Source organism: Carcharhinus amblyrhynchos, chromosome 3 (assembly GCF_965287045.1).
Source record: "Carcharhinus amblyrhynchos chromosome 3, sCarAmb.v2.hapA, whole genome shotgun sequence".
NCBI lineage: Eukaryota > Metazoa > Chordata > Chondrichthyes > Carcharhiniformes > Carcharhinidae > Carcharhinus > Carcharhinus amblyrhynchos.
The window spans coordinates 14710784-14731965 of NC_137326.1; the positions used below are offsets into that span (position 1 = coordinate 14710784).

Consider the following 21182-nt stretch of genomic DNA (forward strand, 5'->3'; position numbering starts at 1 on the left):
TTTCTATTTGTTTTTACTGCTTTTCTTTGAACAGAGAAGGACATGAAGTGAACTGACCTGTAGAGTTAAGAGTCCAAGAGTGCAACAGAAGCAGTTGTTTGCCATAACCTGTATCATTAAAAGATCTCAACTCACAAAACCGGCTCAGCAAGAACTCCCAGCAAGATCTCAATTTTCATTAGTGCAATGGAAAACACATAGTCCGCTTCACACAAGAGAAAACTCAAGAAAAAAACGTTTATGTTTCGAAAGGTAAATAAGGTAGAAGAGACAAAAGGAAATCCCATCTGAGAGAGGAGCAGAACTTCAAGATGGGCGTTCCTGAAAAAGTGGCAAAGAATTAAATGCAAAATACTGCAGATGCTGGAAATCTGAAATAAAAACAGGAAGTGTTTCAGGTCACATATTGATTAAGGGTCATCAAACTGAAGTTAGCTCTGTTTCACTCCACAGATGCCAATTATCCTGCATGGAATTCCCAGCATTTTCCGCTTTAATTTTGGGTTTTCAGCATCAACCGTATTTTGCTATTGTTTAAATTAGTTCATCCAGCAACAGTTCACAGTTGTCTCCAGCTGAAGTCAAAGGCAAAACCAAAGTTACCAGCCTGCCTTTATTTTTCTGAGGAAATAAATACCTAGCCTTAAACAGCTTTCAAAATCTTTTTTATTCCCCATTCACTATTGGTATGTGAGCATCACTGGTAAAACCAGTATTTATTCCCCACCCTAAAGATGAACTGCCTTCTTGAGCCATTGCAGTTCATGTTGTTTATGTAACCTTCTATTGCTAATTTGGGAGGAAGTTCCAAGATTTTGATCCAGCGACAATGAAAGAATGGCAATATAGTTCCTCGTCAGGATGGTGTGTGACTTACCAAGGGGAACTTGCAGCTGGTAGTGTACCTGCTACCCCTATCCTTCTAGAACAAAGAACAGCACAGCACAGGAAACAGGCCCTTCGGCCCAACGAGCCCACACCGCCATCTTAACAAAGCATTTTCCTACACCTACCTTGACCTGTCTGAATGCGTATGGTACCCCCATGGCCAGTTTTCTATCCATTCTGCCATTTTCTAGGTGGTAGAGGTCATGGGTTTGGACAGCTCTGTCAAAAAAAAAAACAATCCATTGCTGTTCCAAGGCTAGCGAGAGCATGCTCTCCACCCCAGGAGCCTCGCATGAATCTGTATCCGAGGTCACCACTGCCAATGTAAGAGCAGCCTTCTCAAAAGTTAATCCACGAAAAGCAACTGGCCCAGATGAGCATTCGGATCCTACGTGGAACAGCTGCAGGGGTATTCGCAGACATTTTCAACCTATCTTTACAGCAATTTGAAGTCCCTACCTGCTTCAAGGAGACAACCATCATTGCAGCACCAAAGAAAAGCCAGGCAGTGTGCCTTAATGACCATCATCCGGTGGCTCAGAAATCGATCATTATGACATGCTTCAAAAGGTTAGATAAGGCACGAGTCAATTCCTCCCAGACTGCCTGGATCCATTACAGTTCACCTATTGTCACAACAAGTCCATAGCAGATACCATCTCCCTGACCCTACACTCAATCCTGGAACACCTAAATAACAAAGACACCTATGTCAGACTCCTATTCATAGACTATAGCTCAGCCTTTAACACCATTATTCCTACAAGATTCATCTCCAAACTCCGTGGCCTTCTCTCCTTCACCTTCTTCCTTCGAAGAAAAAAATACAAAGTCTGACGTCACATACCAAACGACTCAAGAACAGCTTCTTCCCTGCTGCTGTTGGACTTCTGAATGAACTCACCTTGCATTAAGCTGACCTTTCTCTACACCCTAGCTATAACTGTAACATTACATTTTGCACTCCTTCTCCATGAATGGTATGCTGTCTGTATAGCGCAAATGAAATAATGTTTTTCACTGTATGCTAATACATGTGACATTATGTACCAAATCAAATTCTCCCTCTGCAACTGGACCTTAGACTTCCTAACCCATAGACCACAATCAGTAATGATAGGCAACAATGCCACAATCATCCTCAACTCCAGTGCTCTGCAAGAGTGTGGCCTCAACTCCTTATACATCTGACTGTATGGCCAAATTCCCCTCCAACTTGATTTTCAACTTTGCTGATCACATCACTGTTTGGGTCGGATCTCAAACAATGACGAGACACAGTATAGGAAAAAAAATCTGGTGAACTGGTGCGATGACAATAATCTCTCCCTCAGTGTCAACAAAACAGATAGTCATTGACTTCAGGAAACATAGTGGAGGGCAGGCCCCTGTCTGCATCAATGGGGACGAAATAGAAATGATCGAGAGCTTCAAGTTTTAGGCGTCCAGATCACTAACTACCTGTCCTGGTCCCCCCATGCAGAGGCTATAGTTAAGAAAGCCACCAACACCTCTACTCGGCACGTCCACTACAACTCTCACCAACTTCCACAGATGCACCAATGAAAGCATTCTTTCCGATTGTACCACAGCTTCGTGTGGCTCCTGCTCTGTCCATAACCACGATAAACTACAAAGGGTCATGAACGAAGCCCGGTCCATCACTCAAACTAGCCCCCATCCACTGACACTAGCTACATTTCCTGCTGCCTCGGAAAAGCAACCAGCATAATCAAGCATCCCACGCACCCCAGACATACCTTCTTCTGTCAGGAAAAAGATACAGAAGTCTGAGGACACATACCAACCCGCTGCCATCAGACTTTTGAATGGTCCTATTTCACATTAAGTTGATTTTTCTTTGCACCCTAACATGACTATACTTCATTCTGCACTCTCTCCTTTCCTTCTCTATGAATGGTACGTTTTGTCTATATAGCTGCAAGAAATAATATTTTTCACTGTATACCAATACATGTGACAATAATAAATCAAATCAATGCAATGGAATGTATTATAGATGAATTCCTCAATGAATTTTTAATCTGAGCCATTATATTTTGGAAAGAGGAGGTGGGGGGTATTTTCCCGTCGAAATACTGGAAAAGCTTTTGTTTTAAAAAAGCAGAAATCATCCCTAACATTTTTCCTTCACTGTTCTTTTGTCCAGTTTATCTACAATAACTTATTTGTTCTGATGAAGAATTACGTTGGAAACATTAACTAGTTGCTTTTCTCCACGGATATCATGCCTGATTTTCTAACAGCTTCCAGCATTTTCAGTTGATACCACATAACATTAGTTACCAAGCTGCAGAGGCTGAAGCTTAGGACAAAACTGTCTGCCCATCCACTCAGCTAGAGAGAGGTGTGTGTGACATAAGGCAACCTGAAGACAGGAGAAGATGGAAAAGAACCAAATATTCAATAAACCAATTTCTCATTGCATCATCGTAAAGATGACAAAACCTGTAGCACGTTATTAGAAGTTAAGACTGTGAACAAAATAAAATTCTTTCATTTTCACCGTAACACGTTTCCCACAACCCTCCAAAACAACTTAGCTTGTAAGTTGTCTGAGAAACATAACAGAGACATGAATAGCCAAAACAGAATCACAAGGTGTTGGACATCTTGTCTACTTGAATTTAATCCCAATACCTGTCTTTGTCACCCTCTGTGCTTGCATACTCCATAAAGATGATGTGGCGGGGGTAATGTCCACAAAGTTCTCCATTTGGGTTCTGAATCACACTGAATACATAGTCCCTCCTGAATAACTCCAGGCAGCGATTCTCAATCTTCTCCACCTGCAACCAAAGAGATAGTCCAAATTACTACAGTGTCAACCAGCAAATAAATCCAGTGTCTTGAACATAATATCTAAAGGATATCACTGAGGACATTTCAGTCACTTTTCAGGTTCTTCTGACTAGTCTTTATAGAAGGATGTTATTGCATGCCATTCTTCTTTCAAACAATAGGGAGGCTTTTATTCATGTTTAGCAAAACAACATGTCTTTTAAGTTGTTTATACTCCCATATTCCTTTCAATCAACTCTACTTTTTAATCACAACCTCACATGCACGTTTTAAGCAAAGTGTATAGGACTTTTGAGATTCCATGTGTCAAATTAAACTGGCACACAGTGGTTGGTATAACTCATGAAAGACAGATACTGGGCGGAATTTTCCCAAAAAGCAACTAAGTGTCATTTCAGGCCAGAGAAAGAGTGCGAGAATCTAATCACTTATTGCACTGAAAGAACCCCCACGCGAAACACATCGGCATGGAGTCCCCAGGCACGTGACTTATCCGAACTGGCCACAGCTGTGCACTGCTAACAAGGGTAGCTGGACTTATACGTCTCTCTGCACTCACAGCCGGTCAAGCCAAGAGGATGGAAGCGTGGAAAACAGTTCCACACTTCATGGAAGCAGTTCCCAGAAGGGTTCTGGACTGGAGAAGAGGCAGGCCATCCTGTAATCCCTTTACCCTCCTAGTCAGTGCCAGCAGCCTGACACTGAGGACTGACAACCAACGCCGCAAGGAAACAAATAACCTCATTTGAGCCACAAGGGTAGGTGTCCATTAGGTTCGTCTGTCACACCTGGAATGTCCGCATTAATCCACTCCCTGACACCCCGCAGCCTTCCGGCATCCAACCACCCTGCATCTTCTTCAAACCTCTCTGGCACTTCTCATCACAACTTCTCTTCCTGTCAAGGCACGGTGTCGACATATGCCATCCGATGAGGCTGGCTCATCAGGAGTCAGCAACCCCCACCATGACAACCTAAGCACCTTGGTAGAAAGCTCTGAGGAAAGCACAGACCAGGTGTCAAAAGCATCACCCTCACCATCAACCAGTGCAGAGATGCACACCTGAGTGGGCGGAATTAGCAGATAAGCTTCAGGGTCGCTATCTGCTGAGCACCACACAGCTGCTAATTCACATCAGTAACATCCAAGGGATCAGACAGCAGAGGTCTGCTGGCTCCCAGGAAACAGCTGGCCCCCAGCCAGATGCCAAGCTGTTAGAAAAAGTTTTCCTAAAGCTGCTGGGGATGCAAAGGCAGAGCTGGGAACTGCAGGAGTGGGTGTCAATAATATTTCAGTAACTGCAAGGCTGTTTGGAGGAGTCCCACAGCCTTCAGGCACAGGAGATGGCACTGGCATTGTGTGGTACCCGGGCCAACATTGCAAAGGTGGCAACCGCAGTGTAAAGCCTGGGGCAGAAACTTGTAACCATGGATGGCATGGTCAAGACTCCCTCCTAACTTCCATGTGATTAGACATTATACTGCTCATTGTAGGAAGCACTTCAGAGTTTCTGCAGTGTGAAGAGCTGCGTTAATATCTGACAAGCTGCCTTGATTGAGGCAACAGCTGCCATATCAGGTGCTTGTAATTGTTAGTGGAGACTAGGATGGAATGTCAAAAATAAACCACAGATCCTTTCAAGCAGACTGAGAGCAGGCTAAGTAGTGCAACATTAGCAGACTTTGCAATTGGCATCAAAGGCAACCTCTTCAGGACTTCTCAGCAGCCAGTGTGAATCCCTGCCACAGGAGCCCTCACCTGCAGATCTCCAGCCCTAACAAGCCCCTGAACTCCTGAAGGTGCCGCATCCCACCCCATGGCAGTGGCTGACTTGCCCTTTTGTACCGTGGAGGTTAATGATGAGGTACTCATCACCTTGCTCACCCTCACAATCCATGGCACCTGGATCACACTTTAGTTTTTTTTATTAGTGTCATAAGCTTACATTAACATTGCAATGAAGTTACTGTGAAAATCCCCTCAGAGGCCAGTAGTGTTTACACCCGTGTGACTTCCTATTAGGAGGTGGGATCGAAATCAAGCCAATCTCATGCCAAACAGCCTTGCGGTCTTTCTGGGTGACATCCAGTTTGCACCAGCAGAAAGGGACTGGGAAGATTGCAAACCATTTGGCACCAGGCATAAATCCTGTTTTGCGCCCACAATTTTCCTAGATTAGCACAATCTGTGCTGGACGCAATGCGGCTGGAAAGTCACAGCCATTAACTTTTAACGATTGAAATATAGGACTGAAAAGAGAAGAACTTTACATTTGTAAAATACTTTTCATGACCTGAGGTTGTCCCAAAGCACTTCACGTCTGAGTACTTTTTAATGTATGGAAACACAGGAACCAACTGGCACACATCAAGTTTCCACAAAGAGCAATGAGATAAATGAACATTTAGTTCTTTTAGTGGATGAGAGTTAATTGCTGGCTGAACACCAGAGTTCACTCACTCTTCTTCAAATAATGCAGCACTCTGACTGTGCAACACAACCTGAATATTGCACCAAAGCGTTAGCCAAGATTTTGTCATCAAGTCTCTAAAAGTGGGTTGTACTGGAGAATGCTATCACTCATTCAAGCCTAATCTTTTTGTACTACATACAGTTGAGGATGATCTGGTAGTGTGCAAATACTTATGCAGTTTATCCTCAGCACTGAAAAAGTTTAAAAGTCCCCAGTTTAAAGCTGCTTAAGGTAGCGAGCTGTACGACTCTATAAAGTCCCTGGGCACAAGTAAAACTGGGCTCAATATGCTTAGGCTACGGAGAGCATAAATTGCCAGGTTGCTACACCTGACTGTTTTTGCTGCTAAATTAATGCAAGTGGATATTGTTCAAGGACAGCACTGCAAACACACAATGCCTCTGAACACTGACTTTAAATACATTGTTCAGGGTCACACATTCTAAATGATCCTTGGGATGAGAAGCTAGAGAGTGTCGAGCAGCTATAGGGAGCTTAGTAGCTTGGGCAGACAGATTTCAAATAAAATCTAATACAGAGAAATGAAATGATGAATTTTGGGAATATGAATGAGAACAAGGCATACATGCTAAATAGGGCGCAAACATTTCTCCAATATTAGAGAAACATTGGTGCACTAAGTACCACAAGTATAATTGAAAAGTTTCTCAGTTATGTGCTAAGCAACTAGATGTAATGCAGCAACTTGCCAAGGCTTTACTAACAGCACCTTTCAAACCCATGACCCTGAAGGAGAAGGCTAGTAGACACATAGCTACACTGTTACCTACAAGTTCCTACCCATGTCACATACCAACCCTACTTGGAAATATAATGTCATTCCTTCATTGTTATTGAGTCAAAATCCTAGCCTATCAAACAGCACTGTGGGTGTGCCAAGATCACAAACTACAGCAGTTCAAGGAAGTAGCTCATCACCACCTTCTCAACAGCAATTAGGGATGGGCAACAAATGCTGGCTTTGCTGATAACACTAACATCCCAGAACAAATAATTTAAAAAAAGGGATTCACTGTGTATTTCTTAATGCTGAACTAGAATGGTTCAAACATACGTCTGTAAATAGGTCAACATGTTTTGATGAGAACTAAACAAAGTGCGTATTCACAAATGGAAATCATAATTTGCACTGGGGGGAGGGGGGAAGAGAGGTGGTTGGTCCTGTCCTGAAATGATAGGTTACCACGATGATAGAGACAGATAAAAAGTTCATTGTACAATGCAATCTCAACTCAGTTGAAATTACAAACTTCCTATCCACAAGGGCATCACCACCAGATGGAATAAAGATGGAAACATGAGCAAACTTATCAAAAAAAGTGAAAAAAAACTTTTTTTTAAAATTGCACATATGGCAGTTGATCGTTTTCTGTTTGAAAGCAAAACTCTTTGCAATACTAATCAGATTTTATGCAAGTTTCTGGTTACCAAGTACACAATGAAAACAGCAACAAAGAAAGGAGGAAGCACTGAACAAAGTTGAAGTTGTTATTTATTACTGATAAGTCATAAACAGATAGACAAAATTCCAAATACAATTAACCAGGAACGTGTGGCTCAGTGCCACAGTACAGTGCTCTCAGTGCACTGTACAACATTGGGAATACATAGCACCTCCTGCTGAATGGCACTGAGTGGATGCTGGCCAAATTGACATACAAGTCACGACTGAACTTCATAACAGATCAAGAATCATTAGGTATTGGTAGCTTAGTACATAGAAAACTGTCCATATAAGTGCCAGCTAGCCCTGTGGCAAATAATCAAAGTGAGAAGTCTCACAACGCCCCAGGTTAGAGTCTAACCAGTTTATTTGATAGTAATCTCACAAGCTTTCAGAAACGATGTTCCTTTGTCAGGTGTGTGGAAGGGTGAGAACCTTCCACACACCTGGTGAAGGAACATAGTAATCTCACAAGCTTTGGGAAACAATCAAATAAACTAGTTGGACTCTAACCTGGTGTTGTGAGACTTCTTACTGTGTTTACCCCAGTCCAATGCCAGCATTTCTACATCATGGCAAATAATTAAACACAGGAGAGAAATGAATGAGAAAAATGCAGGTGAAAGGATGCACAGATTTGGGATGCTGAGCACTAATGTACAATAACAGTGTGAAATTGGAAAGTTCCATAACCCACTCTACTCAGTTTCTGCTATGAGTCTAGTCAGGCAGAAAAGACAGCACTGAAGATAGTACCCTTGATAGCTGGCTTGCTTCGTAAAACGATGTGGTGGACAACTCTTAAGCATTGCCTGGTGTGGCTCAGAAGCCCCACTCTGGCATGGCAGACTCTTGACACATCTGCTACAAAGGAAGGCAATTGACTGAAATGGTGTACATAAGAACATAAGAAATAGGACAATTTATTGGCTTCTGGTTTCTCCAGGCTCTCTTCTCGACAACCCGAGAATTTTGTACCTACATGCCTCTTCCATTCCATTGTCCTTCCAAATGGTCAGACCCAGACTATCTCCCAAATGTCAGTATTTGCACCATTTTCATATCTCGCTTGGACACTCAGGAGGTTGTGACCCAGTAACCTCAATGTACAGAGGTCTTTGGCTGATGAATGTGGCTATGCCAGCACTGATGTCATGGGCTTAGTAATGAGTAGATGCTGGTGAAATTGGTAGGCTTTAGAACCACTGAGTTGATGACCTTGCGCTGCCAAGGAAATGTTTCAGACAGCAAAGGTGGAAACATCAGCCTTGGTAGGCACTGAGTTTGGTGTTCAGTCAGGTTGCTGTTTCCACACACTGTTATTCAGCATGGACATTACAGCTGCAGATTTTGTGCTATGTGGCACCTCTTAGTATTCATTTAAAGGGTGCAATGAGTTAAGCTGCACATCTTGGCACATGAAATTTAAATGCAAGTAGACTTGAGGTTAAAAAAAAGACATGAAGATTTTTAAGGCAAGAACAATTTCTATAGAAGAATATGTTGTCCCTATTCAGGGAAAAACACAGGAATCAGTAAAAACAATTCAGGACAATCAAAATGAATTTGCATTTACCAGTCAGTTCATAGATGATGTGTGTTTAACAGTTGTTTGGAGGAACATTAATATCTTGGAAAGGGGGAGGTTTTGAATACAAATGCTGCATCGAGAAATATTGTGGAAATGAAAGTCCTCTAGAGAAACTGTTCTTCATTCACTTTCATGTTAAACAACAAAACCAGAACTTCCTCCTTCTTCAAACAGGTATTTTAACGTATAAATGTTGTCACTGTGTAAAGCTGTGTTAAAACAAATCGTAAATCTAATTAAACCAGCTCGCAACCGCTCCAACACCATCATCCCAGGTTTGCCGCAACGCCGTTGTTCCAGGCCCTGGATTCACCACAATGCCATGCCCTGGGTTCACCCCAATGGTGTCACTCCAGGTTAACATTTACAGTGTTATTCCTGATTTGCAAACAATATTTCCCACTCCGGGTCTGAGTCCACCCGACGCAGCCGCTCCGGGGCTGTCGCTCTAGGTCCACCCGGGGCTGTCGCTCTAGGTCCACCCGACGCCGCCACTCCGGGTCCGGGTCCACCCGACGCCGCCACTCCGGGTCCGGGTCCACCCGACGCCGCCACTCCGGGTCCGGGTCCACCCGACGCCGCCACTCCGGGTCCGGGTCCACCCGACGCCGCCACTCCGGGTCCGGGTCCACCCGACGCCGCCACTCCGGGTCCGGGTCCACCCGACGCCGCCACTCCGGGTCCGGGTCCACCCGACGCCGCCACTCCGGGTCCGGGTCCACCCGACGCCGCCACTCCGGGTCCGGGTCCACCCGACGCCGCCACTCCGGGTCCGGGTCCACCCGACGCCGCCGCCGCTCTGGGGCTGTCGCTCTAGGTCCACCCGACACCGTCACTTCTGGTCCGGATCCACCCGACACCACCGTTCCAAGTCCAGGTTCACCGATACCATCAGTCTGGGGCTGTCACTCTGGGTTCAGGTTAATACTTACTGTGTTATTCCTGTTTTGGGGACAATATTCCCGCTGTTACAGTGCGCAGCGCTCTTTACCTTGTAGTTGGCCTCCTTGGCTCGGTACTGGTGTTTGGAGAAATGCTCGATCAGCTCCCCGATCTCCTCGGTCCTGCTGCCCAGCGCCGGCCCCGGGCCAGACCCCGCCATGCTGGCCTGCTGCCACATCCCGCACGCCTCACTCCACTCCGCGATCCGCACAGCCCCCGCCGGCCTCTCCCTGTAGTGTACCGCCGGGGCTGCGGCCCATGGCCCAGCCTCCGCCGCCGCTGCTGCTGCCGCCGCCGCCGCCGCCGCCGAACCGGGCCCGACCTTGGCCGCGACTCTCAGCGCCCAGCCGCTTCCCGGGGAGCAGTGCAGCGGGGCAGTGTCCGGCGCCTGGCCTCCAAGCGGGCTGCCCACGGGATATGCTGGCGGGACCGGCCGGTTTGTGCGCGCTGCTCCCCAGCTCTCCCTCACTCACTCAAACCCCAGCTCCGGCCTGAGGAGACACCACGTGACTGCCATCGTCATGGGAAACCGGCCCGACCTCTGACCCCGCCCCACGTCACCGCCCACACCTGACCTTTCACCCCGCCATTGCTTCAGCAGGTTGCCAACTGGCCATGGGTTGTCCGGGAGCATGCTTGTCTGCAGGGAGAAGGACATCTAATTGTTTATTATTCATTTTGTTCAAACACTTAAATTTATTAATTTTTAAGGTATTACAAATAGACTAAAATATAGCCCAACTAACTGTCAAATGAAAGGGTGTCCCTCATTTTCAGGGTTTGTCCCCATTTTGACCTTTTTTTATTTATTAGTATCACAAGTAGGTTAACACTGCAATGAAGTTACTGTGAAAATCCCCCAGTCGCCACACTTCGGTGCCGTTCAGGTATGCTGAGGGAGAATTTAGCACGGCCAATGCATATCTTTTGGACTGTGGGAGCAAACGGAGCACCCAGAGGAAACCCACGCAGACACGGGGAGAATGTGCAAACACCCAAGCCAGGAATCGAACCCGGGTCCCTGGTGCTGTGAAGCAACAGTGCTCACTACCGCACCACCTCAGCCACAGGGCATCTCACTGCTTAACTATTCACTTTCTTGAAACACTTCCATTTATTGATTTTAAAAATATTACCATTGGACTAAAATGTTGGCTGATTGAAAAACTAAAATCACATGGGATTCAGGGAGACAGTATGTGGTGGATTTTTAGTGAATTAGTAATCCAGAGACTCGGGCAAGGTCTGTGGACCCGGATTCAAATCCCGCCATGGCAGATGAGTCTGGAAAAGCCTGCCAATGACCACGAAACCATTGTTGATTGTCGTAAAAATCCATCTGGCTGAGGGAAGGAGATCTGCTGTCCTTATCTCGTCTGGCCTACATGTTACTCCAGACCCACAACATTGTGGTTGACTCTCAAAGGCCTTCTGAAACAGGGAATTTAGAGTTGGGTAACAAACGCAGGCTGATCCAGTGATGCCCACATCTAGCACATGAATTAGGGATGAGTTGGCTAAATGGATACAGAACTGGCTTGGTCATAGAAGACCGAGAGTAGCAGTGGAAGGATGTTTTTCAGAATAGAAATCTGTAGCTACCGGTGTTCTGCAGGGATCAGTGCTGGGACCTTTATTGTCTATAGTATATATAAATGATCTGGAAGAAAATGTGAAGGGTCTGATTAGTAAGTTTGCGGATGACACGAAGATTTGGTGGAGTTGCTGAATGTGCCAGGGATTGTCAAAGGATACAACAAGATATAGATAGATTGGTGACTTGGGTACAGAAATGGCAGATAGCGTTTAATCCAGATAAATGTGATCTGATATATTTTGGAGGATCAAATTTAGATGTGAATTATACTGTAACTGGCAGAACCCTTAGGAACATTAACATGCAGAGGGATCTGGGCATGCAGGTCCACAGTTCCCTAAAAGTGGCAACACAAGTGGCCAAGGTGATTAAGAAAGCATATGGCTGGGGCACTGAGTACAAGAGTTAGCAAATCATGTTGCAGCTGTATAAAATCTGGGTTGGACCACATTTGGAGTATTGAGTGTAGTTCTGGTTGCCACACTACCAGAAGGACGTAGAAGCTTTGGAGAGAGTGTGAAGAAGGTTCATCATGATGTTGCCTGGTCTCGAATGCGTTAGCTATGTGGAAAGATTGAATAAACTAGGATTGTTTTCACTAGAAAGATGAAGGCTGACAGGAGACCTGACAGAGGTCTACAAAATTGTGAGAGGCATAAACAGGGTGGATAGTCAGAAGCTTTTTCCCAGGGTGGATATGTCAATTACAAGGGGGCAGAGGTTCAAGGTGAGGGGGGAGAGTTCAAAGGAGATGAAGGGGGGAAGCTTTTCCAAAGAGAGTGGTGGGTCTCTGGAACACACTGCCATGAGAGGTGGTGGAAGTAGGCACATTAGCAACATTTAAGAGGCATTTGAATGCTACATGAATGGAGAGGGAATAGAGGGATATGGACCGAGTAAGGACAGAATGTTTAGTTGTAGTTTAGTTAGAGCATCATGGTTGGCATGGGCTTGGAGGGTCGAAGGGCCTGTTCCTGTGCAGTAACTTGTTCTTTGTTTTTTGACTAACTGTCAGATGAAGGGTGTCCCTCACTTTAAGGGTTTGGCCCCATTTTGACTTATCTGTAGGTCATTGTGTGAGGGATTGGGTCTGATACAGTTCCCAATTGCCTTTGCCTTATTCTGTTTTTCGTGTGAGCAACATGTGTACAGCGATATAACCACCCCCTGCCCCCACCCCCCCCACCCCAACTTTTATGGTCATCTACCAGGGTGACCAACTCTGATGAGACCAAATAAGAAACAGTGTGACTGTGGGACCTGGGGAAGGTCTTGAGACTATAAAGGAAAGGGGCAGGGGGGTGGGGGGGTAAAATCAACCAAAATGTACAACTTCTCTTGCTGAATTACAATATTCTTATCTCTGGCTCACAAACTCTCTTGCAGTCTTCCTCAAATCACTCAAGCTCACTTGCAGACTGTCAGGATCAGTCTCACACATGTTGTCCTAGAAATATCAGACACAAAGCAGTCCTTAAGGGACATGATAAGGGTCAAAATAGTGGACAATCCCTTAATATTTGGGACAGTTGATCACCCCTGCACTCACACCCCCACCCACCCTTATATCCTCCAACATTCTCACCCCTTCCCTATCCCATAATTGACATTTCTCTTGTTACGTAAGAGTAGGTCTCTCTGATTATATAGGAAATCAGAGCAGGAATGGACCATTCAGCTCTTGAGCCTCTTGCTTGGTGGTAATTTTGGAGCAGGGATATGCTGGGCTATGAGGTTACACATTGTGGTGAGTACAATTCTGCTGCTGCTGATAGCTCACAATCAATGTTGAGAATTCCCAGGGCAACTCCCTCCTTCATTGTATGCATTATTTTGCCACTACTGTTGGGGTTGTCCTTTCCTAAAGGACATTAGTGAACCAGATGGGTTTTTATGACAATCCGCATTGGTTTCTTGGTCCCAGGTTCTTGGATTTGAACATACAAAATAGGAGCAGATGTAAGCTATTTGACTTTTCTGCTCGGCTATTCAATAACATCATGACTGATTCATTTGTGTTTCAAATTCCACATTCCAATCTACCCCAACAATCTACCTAACAAGAATCTATCTACCTCCGCCTTAAAAATATTAAATGGCTCTGCCTACACTGCATTCTGAGGCAGAGAGTTTCAAAGTTGCACAATCCTCTGAGAGAAAAAAACTCTCCTCATCTCTGTCCTAAAAGGATGACTCCTAATTTCAAAACAGTGCCCCCTAGTTCTGGACTCACCCTTACCCTTTCCACGTCCACTTTATCAATATTGTTCAGGATCTTGTATGCTTCAATCAAGTCACCCCTTCCAAACTGCAGTGGAAACAAGGGCAGCCTGTCCAACCTTTTCTCATAAGCCAGCCCACTCTTTCCAGGTATCATTTGAGGAAACGTCTTCTGAACCATCTCAAATGTAATTACACCCATACTTAAATAAGGACACAGTATTCAGGATGTGGTCTCATCATTGTCCTATGTAATTTGGATCATCAAATTCAATATCCTGATCCCACCTTCCCCTCATGTCTCTCAATCCCTTAATCCCAAGAGCTATATCTAATCTCTTCTTGACTCAACTACTTTCTGTGGTAGTGAATTCCACACATTCACCAATCTCTGATGAAGAAATTTCTCCTCACCTCAATCCTAAAATATTTACTTTTTGTCCTCAAACTATGACCCCTAGTTCTGGACTCCCTTACCATCAGGAACATTCTTTCTGAATTCACCCTGACTAATCTTGTTTAAATTTTATAAGGTTCCATGAGATCCCCTCTCACTCTTCTAAACTCCAATTAATATAATCTGAACCAACTTTTAGTCTCTCTTCATATGACAGTCCTGCCATCCCAAGAATAAGCTTGGTAAACCTTCACTGTACTTCCTCTATAGCAGTACTGAAGTACCTACTTAATTAAAGTGCAGACATTTCCTTACAGAGCTTTGATCTTTCCCCATCATCTTTTAGTATTTCTGCAAAGTGTCTTTGATGGAACTTCAGCAACTCCATCCGTGTATGGCAGCATGTGTGTCATTTGTCTCAATGAGCATTGGTTTTGCACAGAATCTATGATCCATTGGGATTGTATTACATCAACACGACGTACTAAATTAGAAAGTAACCTAGAAGGTAAAGCAATGCAACATAAATTGTGTGAGGACGTCAAATGCATCAAAATTGTACCCAGAAATGGGTCACAATTAATTATGTTGTAGTACTCAATGCTGACCAACAGATGGAGAAGTGATGCAATATAAACACATGGGGACTGCAGAAATGATTGCTGCAAACCATGTTGAAGGATTTGGATTTATCTAACACCTCATCATATCTCAAATGTCTCAAGGCAATGAATAATGTTAAGTGATGGTTTTTTGGCACACAGTGTCTTTTCAAAAACAGCTGTAAGATTCAAATAAAGTAATTTGCTTTAGGTGGAATTGATTGAGTGAGGAATGTTGGCCTGGCCAATGGGACAATTCCTTGTTATGGTTTGAATTGTGTCTTAAGATCTTTAGAACCCAATGGAACAAACATATGGGACATTAACAACTTGTGAGTTTGGCCCAGTCACTCTAAGTCACTCCAAGACTTGAACATGCAATTTAATGTGGTTCATTAAGGGCAGTAAAATGGCACAGTGGTAAACATTGCTATCTCACAGTGCCAGGATCCCAGGTTCAATCCCAGCCTTGGGTGACTGTCTGTGTTCAGTTTGCATGTTCTCCCCATGTCTGCGTGGGTTTCCTCCAGGTGATCTGGTTTCCTCCCGCAGTCCAAAGGTGAGCAGGTGGATTGGCCATCTTAAATGGCCCCTTAGTTTCCCAAGATGTGTAGATTAGGTGTATTAGTGGGTAAATATGTGGGGTTACAGGGATAAGAAAGGGATGGACCTGGGTAAGATGCTGTGTCAGAGAGTATGCGGACTTGATGGGCCTAATGGTTTCTTTCTGCACTGTAGGGATTCTATGATTCTATGATTAATGCAATACTGAGGAAGTCTTATCTTTGCAGAGATTGTCATGCCCTGTCTAAGACATTAAACCGAGGTCCTCACTGCCTGGATATAAAAGTTCCTATGGCATTAGAAGCAAAAGAGGAAGATGTCCTTCAATGGTTCCAGCCAACATTCTTCCCACAACCAACATCATCCCCACATAATAAAAGTTACCACATTTAAAAAATATTAGCGATTGTGAGGCTATTTTGGATATCTTGTGGACATGTAAGATGTTATTTAAATGAACATTCTTTCTCCAATGTTTTATCTGAAGGACAGCACATCTTATCACGCAGCACAGCGTCAACACTGCAATGCAGTGTCAGCCAAGATTGTGCATTCTGTTTCTGAGATAGGTTTAAAGTTGAGTGATGTGATACCCAATGCTCTCCAGAATTCCAGACCTCCCTCCCAAAGCAATCAAACCATAATGAGAAACTCTATTCTCCCTATGTTTGTACGCATAGGGGTATTAATTATTCTCAAAATGTGGTTAAATTACTGTGCAAAGTCACAACTATTTTCTGACCTCTCACATGCCCAATACAACTTATAAGTTCACAGGTATAAACCTTCATTACAACTGTCACCTTATTGTCTTATTTTTGAAAGAACGTCATGTTTATTTTTCTCTGGGTTTGAATCCGATAGGGATGATCAGATGGGAGTGCTTCTCTCAACTGTCTGTCAATAAATTAGTAAAGGGAGCCTAAACTAATTTCCCATTCAGCATCCACACCCAAACCCTGGAAATGTTCTCAATTTGGCAGTTCAACTCCATTGGCAAACTCACCAACAGAGGCCTAACCTAAAGTTATATAGAGTTATGAGAGGAGGTACCTGAAATATTCATTGACTCTGTTTCTCATTCCACAGATGCTGCCTCATCTACTCCGTATTTGCAGCATTTTCTGCTTTTATTTAAGCTAGTATGGAAATTGAAATAATCCATTGGTACAGGAAGGGGTGTTCCCCAAAACTTGGCCCTAAGCAATACTATTGGAGGTTCAGCTGTGACTATTTGATGTTGCCTTATTTTTCAATATAACTGTCATTCACCTTGATGGGCACAAATAACTTATTGTGAGATATTGGGCGGCATGGTGGCACAGTGGTTAGTACTGCTGCCTCACAGTACCAGGGACTCAGGTTCAATTCCAGCCTTGGGTGACTGTTTGTGTGGAGTTTATATGTTCTCCCTGTGTCTGCGTGGGTTTTCTCCAGGTGCTCCAGTTTCTTCCCACAAAGATGTGTGGATTAGGTTGATTGGCCATGCAAAATTGATCCTTAGTGTCAGGGGGATTAGCAGGGTATGTATGGGGATAGGGCCTGGGTGGTATTCTTGTCGACGCAGGCTCAATGGGCCAGATGGCCTCCTTCTGCACTATAGGGATTTTATGATTCTATATGATGTTGAAGAACAAACACTATCATGCTTGACAGATGTGATGTTATGTGGAGATATCACAGTGATTGATAGTGTGGCTATGCTGTGGGCAGGTATCACCATGATTAACACAGTGAAGATGAAAGGCGAGACAATATCACGATTAACAAATGGACACGAATGAGCATGGAGGTGGGCTTGGGTGACACAGCACCATGATTGATAGAGTGGACATGATGAGGGAGGTAGCATCAGCATCATGATTGGCAAAACGGACAAGATGGGCTGCCTTCATTATGACTGATGCACTGGGCATAATGGAATAAACATCACTGTGATTGGCATAGCAAAGCAGTATGGTGCATTGGCCAATACCTCAGCTTGATATCTCCGAGTGTGTCTAATCGCTTGGGCCCTCATGTAAGATTTGGAACTTATGGAAGAAGTTACAAGGTAAATCCATCCCCTATCGGTCAATGGCACAGACCCTTCAGGGTGCTCATGTGCTGTGTTGTTTATTGTCTAATTCACATGCCTACACAGCTGTGAGATTGTGCTGACAACACAGCAAAGGACAATTTCATTCCAAGATGAAATAAGTTAACTCCCCAAGGACTTTATACCCTTGTTGACTTTCAGATTTGCATGCGGCTTTTACCTTATAACCTCCACACTCGTTGTTTTGAATGCTGAGAACTGTACGTTGAAGTTGAAGAAGCACATGGAATGATTAAATAGTTCCGCATCCAAACAAAAGACACAGGGGTCAAATTTTAAACTTGAGTAGATTTTAACCGTGGCAAAGGGCAGGGCAGGTGTCAAATGTTCTCCTTGGTCTCAATCCCAGACTCGAAGTTTAAGTTTGTGGAGTCATGTAAATGCTACTGGTCCACTTCAAAGTCATCTTGAGCGGCAAGAGGGTGCAGAGCGGCTGTAGAAGGGAAATATTGCATGTCCCTTTTGTCACCAATTGTTTTAGGGGAGGTTTTGGAAGGATGTCAGGATGGAAGTGGAGGAGGCCACAACTTTCCTTGGAAGCTGGGAGGAGCACAAGGAAAAATTACACATGGAGGACCTCTCATTTTTGCAGATCAGGCACAGATCTGCTTCTCCTTGGTGAGATTGCTGTGGTGGCTTTCATGCTCAGGCCATAGTTACAATGCAATTGGGATCCAACAGATTTAACAGGACGCGAGATAATACAATTTGGATCCTCCCCCCTCCAGACTCTTTATCCACCCACAGAACCCTGCACATTAAAATTGGAAATGGAAACCTGGCCACATTTTCTCAAACCCGAGGCTTTCTGGCTTGTAAGATTTTGATAATCCTACTAATTTTCAATGTTTGTTCTTAATTTGATGTAACATCTATGGATTTTATTGTTAGCCACTTTTTAAACAGTTCAGTTTGAATTTCTGATAGAACGATTAACAATTAAGGTAATTGGGGAATAGGAAGACCATGACTTGTGAGGAACCAGGCTCCGGTGAAGTTTATGACTTTAATAGACTCTAGGATGAATTAGAGAAGTTTTGAAGGAATGGTTAAAAGTGTTGAGTTCAACAGTTCGAACTTAGGATGACACCATTGTCTTTCTGGGGAGAAACGCCGAAACCAACTCTGTGATCTTGCCCATAGAAACTAGGTGAAGGAGTAGGTCATTCAGTGCTTTGAGAGTGCTCTGCCATTCAGCATGATCATGGCCGATCCTCTACCTCAATGCTATATTCCTGCTTTCTCCCCATTCCCCTTGATACCATTAAATTCTAAAAAAAATCTACTTCTTCCTTGAATACGTTCAGTGATTTGACCTCCACAGCCTTCTTTGGGAGAGAATTCCACAGGTTCACTACCCTTTGAATGAAGACTACGCGAGGTCACATTAGGAGGCGTTCTGGTCACCATATTATAAAAAGGATATAGGGGCATTGGAGATGATTCCGATTTACAAGAATTAATATACATATCAGGAAAGGTTGAGCATAAATCTGTTTTCTTGAAAACAAAGTACGAAGAGGTGATCTAATGAGGGTATTTAAAATTCTGAAAGGTTTTAATTGAGTATATAGAGAGAGAATCTTTCCACTTGTGAGGAACTAGAGGCCACTAATATAAGATAGTCGCCAAGAAATCCAATAGGGAATTTAGAAGAGATTTCTTTACTCAAAGAGTGCTGAGAATGTGGAACTTCTTACCTGCACAGTGGTTGGTTAAGTGAATAGTTTCAATGCATTTAAGTGGAAGTGAGACACACAAATGAGGGAGAAGGAAAGAGAGGGTTATGATGACAGATTTAGGTGAGGGAGGATGGGAGGAGGCTGGAATGGAGCATAAGTGCTGGCATGAGATCATTGGGCTGAATGGCTGTTCGGTGCTGTTTATCCTATGTAATCCTGAAACAGATCACTTGCTTGCTGCCTCAGTGGGACAACATACTTAATATCTTAACAGCGAGGAACAGACAATATCATAAGCTTGAAAAAGGGCTTAGGCCACAAACACAAAAATATTCTTCATTGCATTTCATCTTGCATGAATTCTTGATCCCAGTTTGCACCAGGGGAAAACTGAAATTGGGAAAATATGAACGACAGATCAATTTATTTCATTCTTGCGGAAGAAATGGCAGACTCTTTCTCCCTCTGTTGGCTGCAGCTCAAAGTGTAAACAGACCTGCCCCTTCTCTTCTAATTGTAGTTTCACCAAAAATATGGGTTTAAGATTTGACCTTTGGATTTTGTAATGTAGGCGTGGTGAGTGATGCCATTCTCCCAGGATCTGAACCACAGAGGTGCCAACTATAAATATCCAGTTCGAGTGTCTTGTAAAGAAGTTTTAAGCAGACCTGTTCTTTTGGGAACACTGTGGCAGAGTTTGACTTGTGCGCACTCCCCCAGTTTTAATTTTCATTGACTCAAACAAAAAAGCCTACATTGATACAGTGCCTTTCACCATCTCAGGATTTTCCAAAGTATCTTAACAGCCATTCAAGTGTAGTCACTGTTGTAACATAGGACGTGGAATGTCAATCTCATCCATTTCATAGTAGCATGCAAAGTCAAGTCCTATACCTCACCGTACCTCATAAGCATTGGGAGGGAATGTAACAGAACAGGAGTTCTTATAAATTGGAAGTAAAGGGAAGTTCTTTATACATTTTGAACTGATTACAATCTGTGCTGCCAATAGTCAATAGTCTCCATTTTGTGTCATCCAGAAGAAAGAGCGACACTCTGAAAGCTTGTGCTACCAAATAAACCTGTTGGACTTTAACCTGGTGTTCTGAGACTTCTTACTGTGCCCACCCCAGTCCAAGGCCATCAACTCCATATCCAGGAATTAACAGGGTTTTGACAATTTCTGACCTATCTTTAGTGGACGACTAACTCTTATCTTGTGAGTGGGCAGCATTGGATCACACCTTAACTGCCTCTAAATAAATTAATAACTCAAGCTTTTAAACTTGTGACATAAATAACTCGTAGGGCCACAGACTTACCTATTGACCACACTCAGAGGATAGGTCGTGGCTGAGTAAGTTTCAAAACGAGTTCAAATAGCCTTGGGTCTAAAATCTTTTAACGCAAAATAGTTTTCTTCCTAAACCATGGCCGTACAAAATCACAGAACCTCAAAGTTTATTTATTAACGTCACAAGTAGGCTTACATTAACCCTGCAATTATTATACTGTGAAAATTCCCCAGTCGCAACACTCTGGCGCCTGTTCGGGTACACTGAGGGAGAATTTAGCATGGCCAATGCACATAACCAGCACGTCTTTTGAACTGTGGGAGGAAACTGGAGCACCCGGAGGAGACCCACGCAGACATGGGGAGAATGTATAAGCTCCACACAGGCAGAGACTTAAGTCAGGAATCGAGCCCAGATCCCTGGTGCTGTGAAGCAGCAGTGTTAACCACTGTGCCACCGCAAGACAAATGCTTTTTGATAATGCTCCTGTGAAGCAGCTTGGGGCATTTTGCTAAGTTAAAGGTGCTATATAAATACAAGTTGT

General features: G+C 43.9%; 1 protein-coding gene across 3 annotated transcripts in view; it reads right to left on the bottom strand.

The window, feature by feature from the left end:
* Nucleotides 1–10660, bottom strand: part of mtmr14 (myotubularin related protein 14) — an 84462-nt gene extending 73802 nt beyond the window's left edge. For all 3 annotated transcript variants that reach the window (XM_080181671.1, XM_080181678.1, XM_080181663.1), the window contains exons 1-2: nucleotides 10233–10660; nucleotides 3550–3698 (exon numbers count right to left, since the gene is read on the bottom strand). In XM_080181671.1, coding sequence (XP_080037797.1) covers nucleotides 3550–3698; nucleotides 10233–10361 — 278 coding nt within the window. In that variant the 5' untranslated portion in view covers nucleotides 10362–10660. The remainder of the gene's footprint in view (nucleotides 1–3549; nucleotides 3699–10232) is intronic.
* Between the last annotated feature and the right edge of the window lie 10522 nt (nucleotides 10661–21182).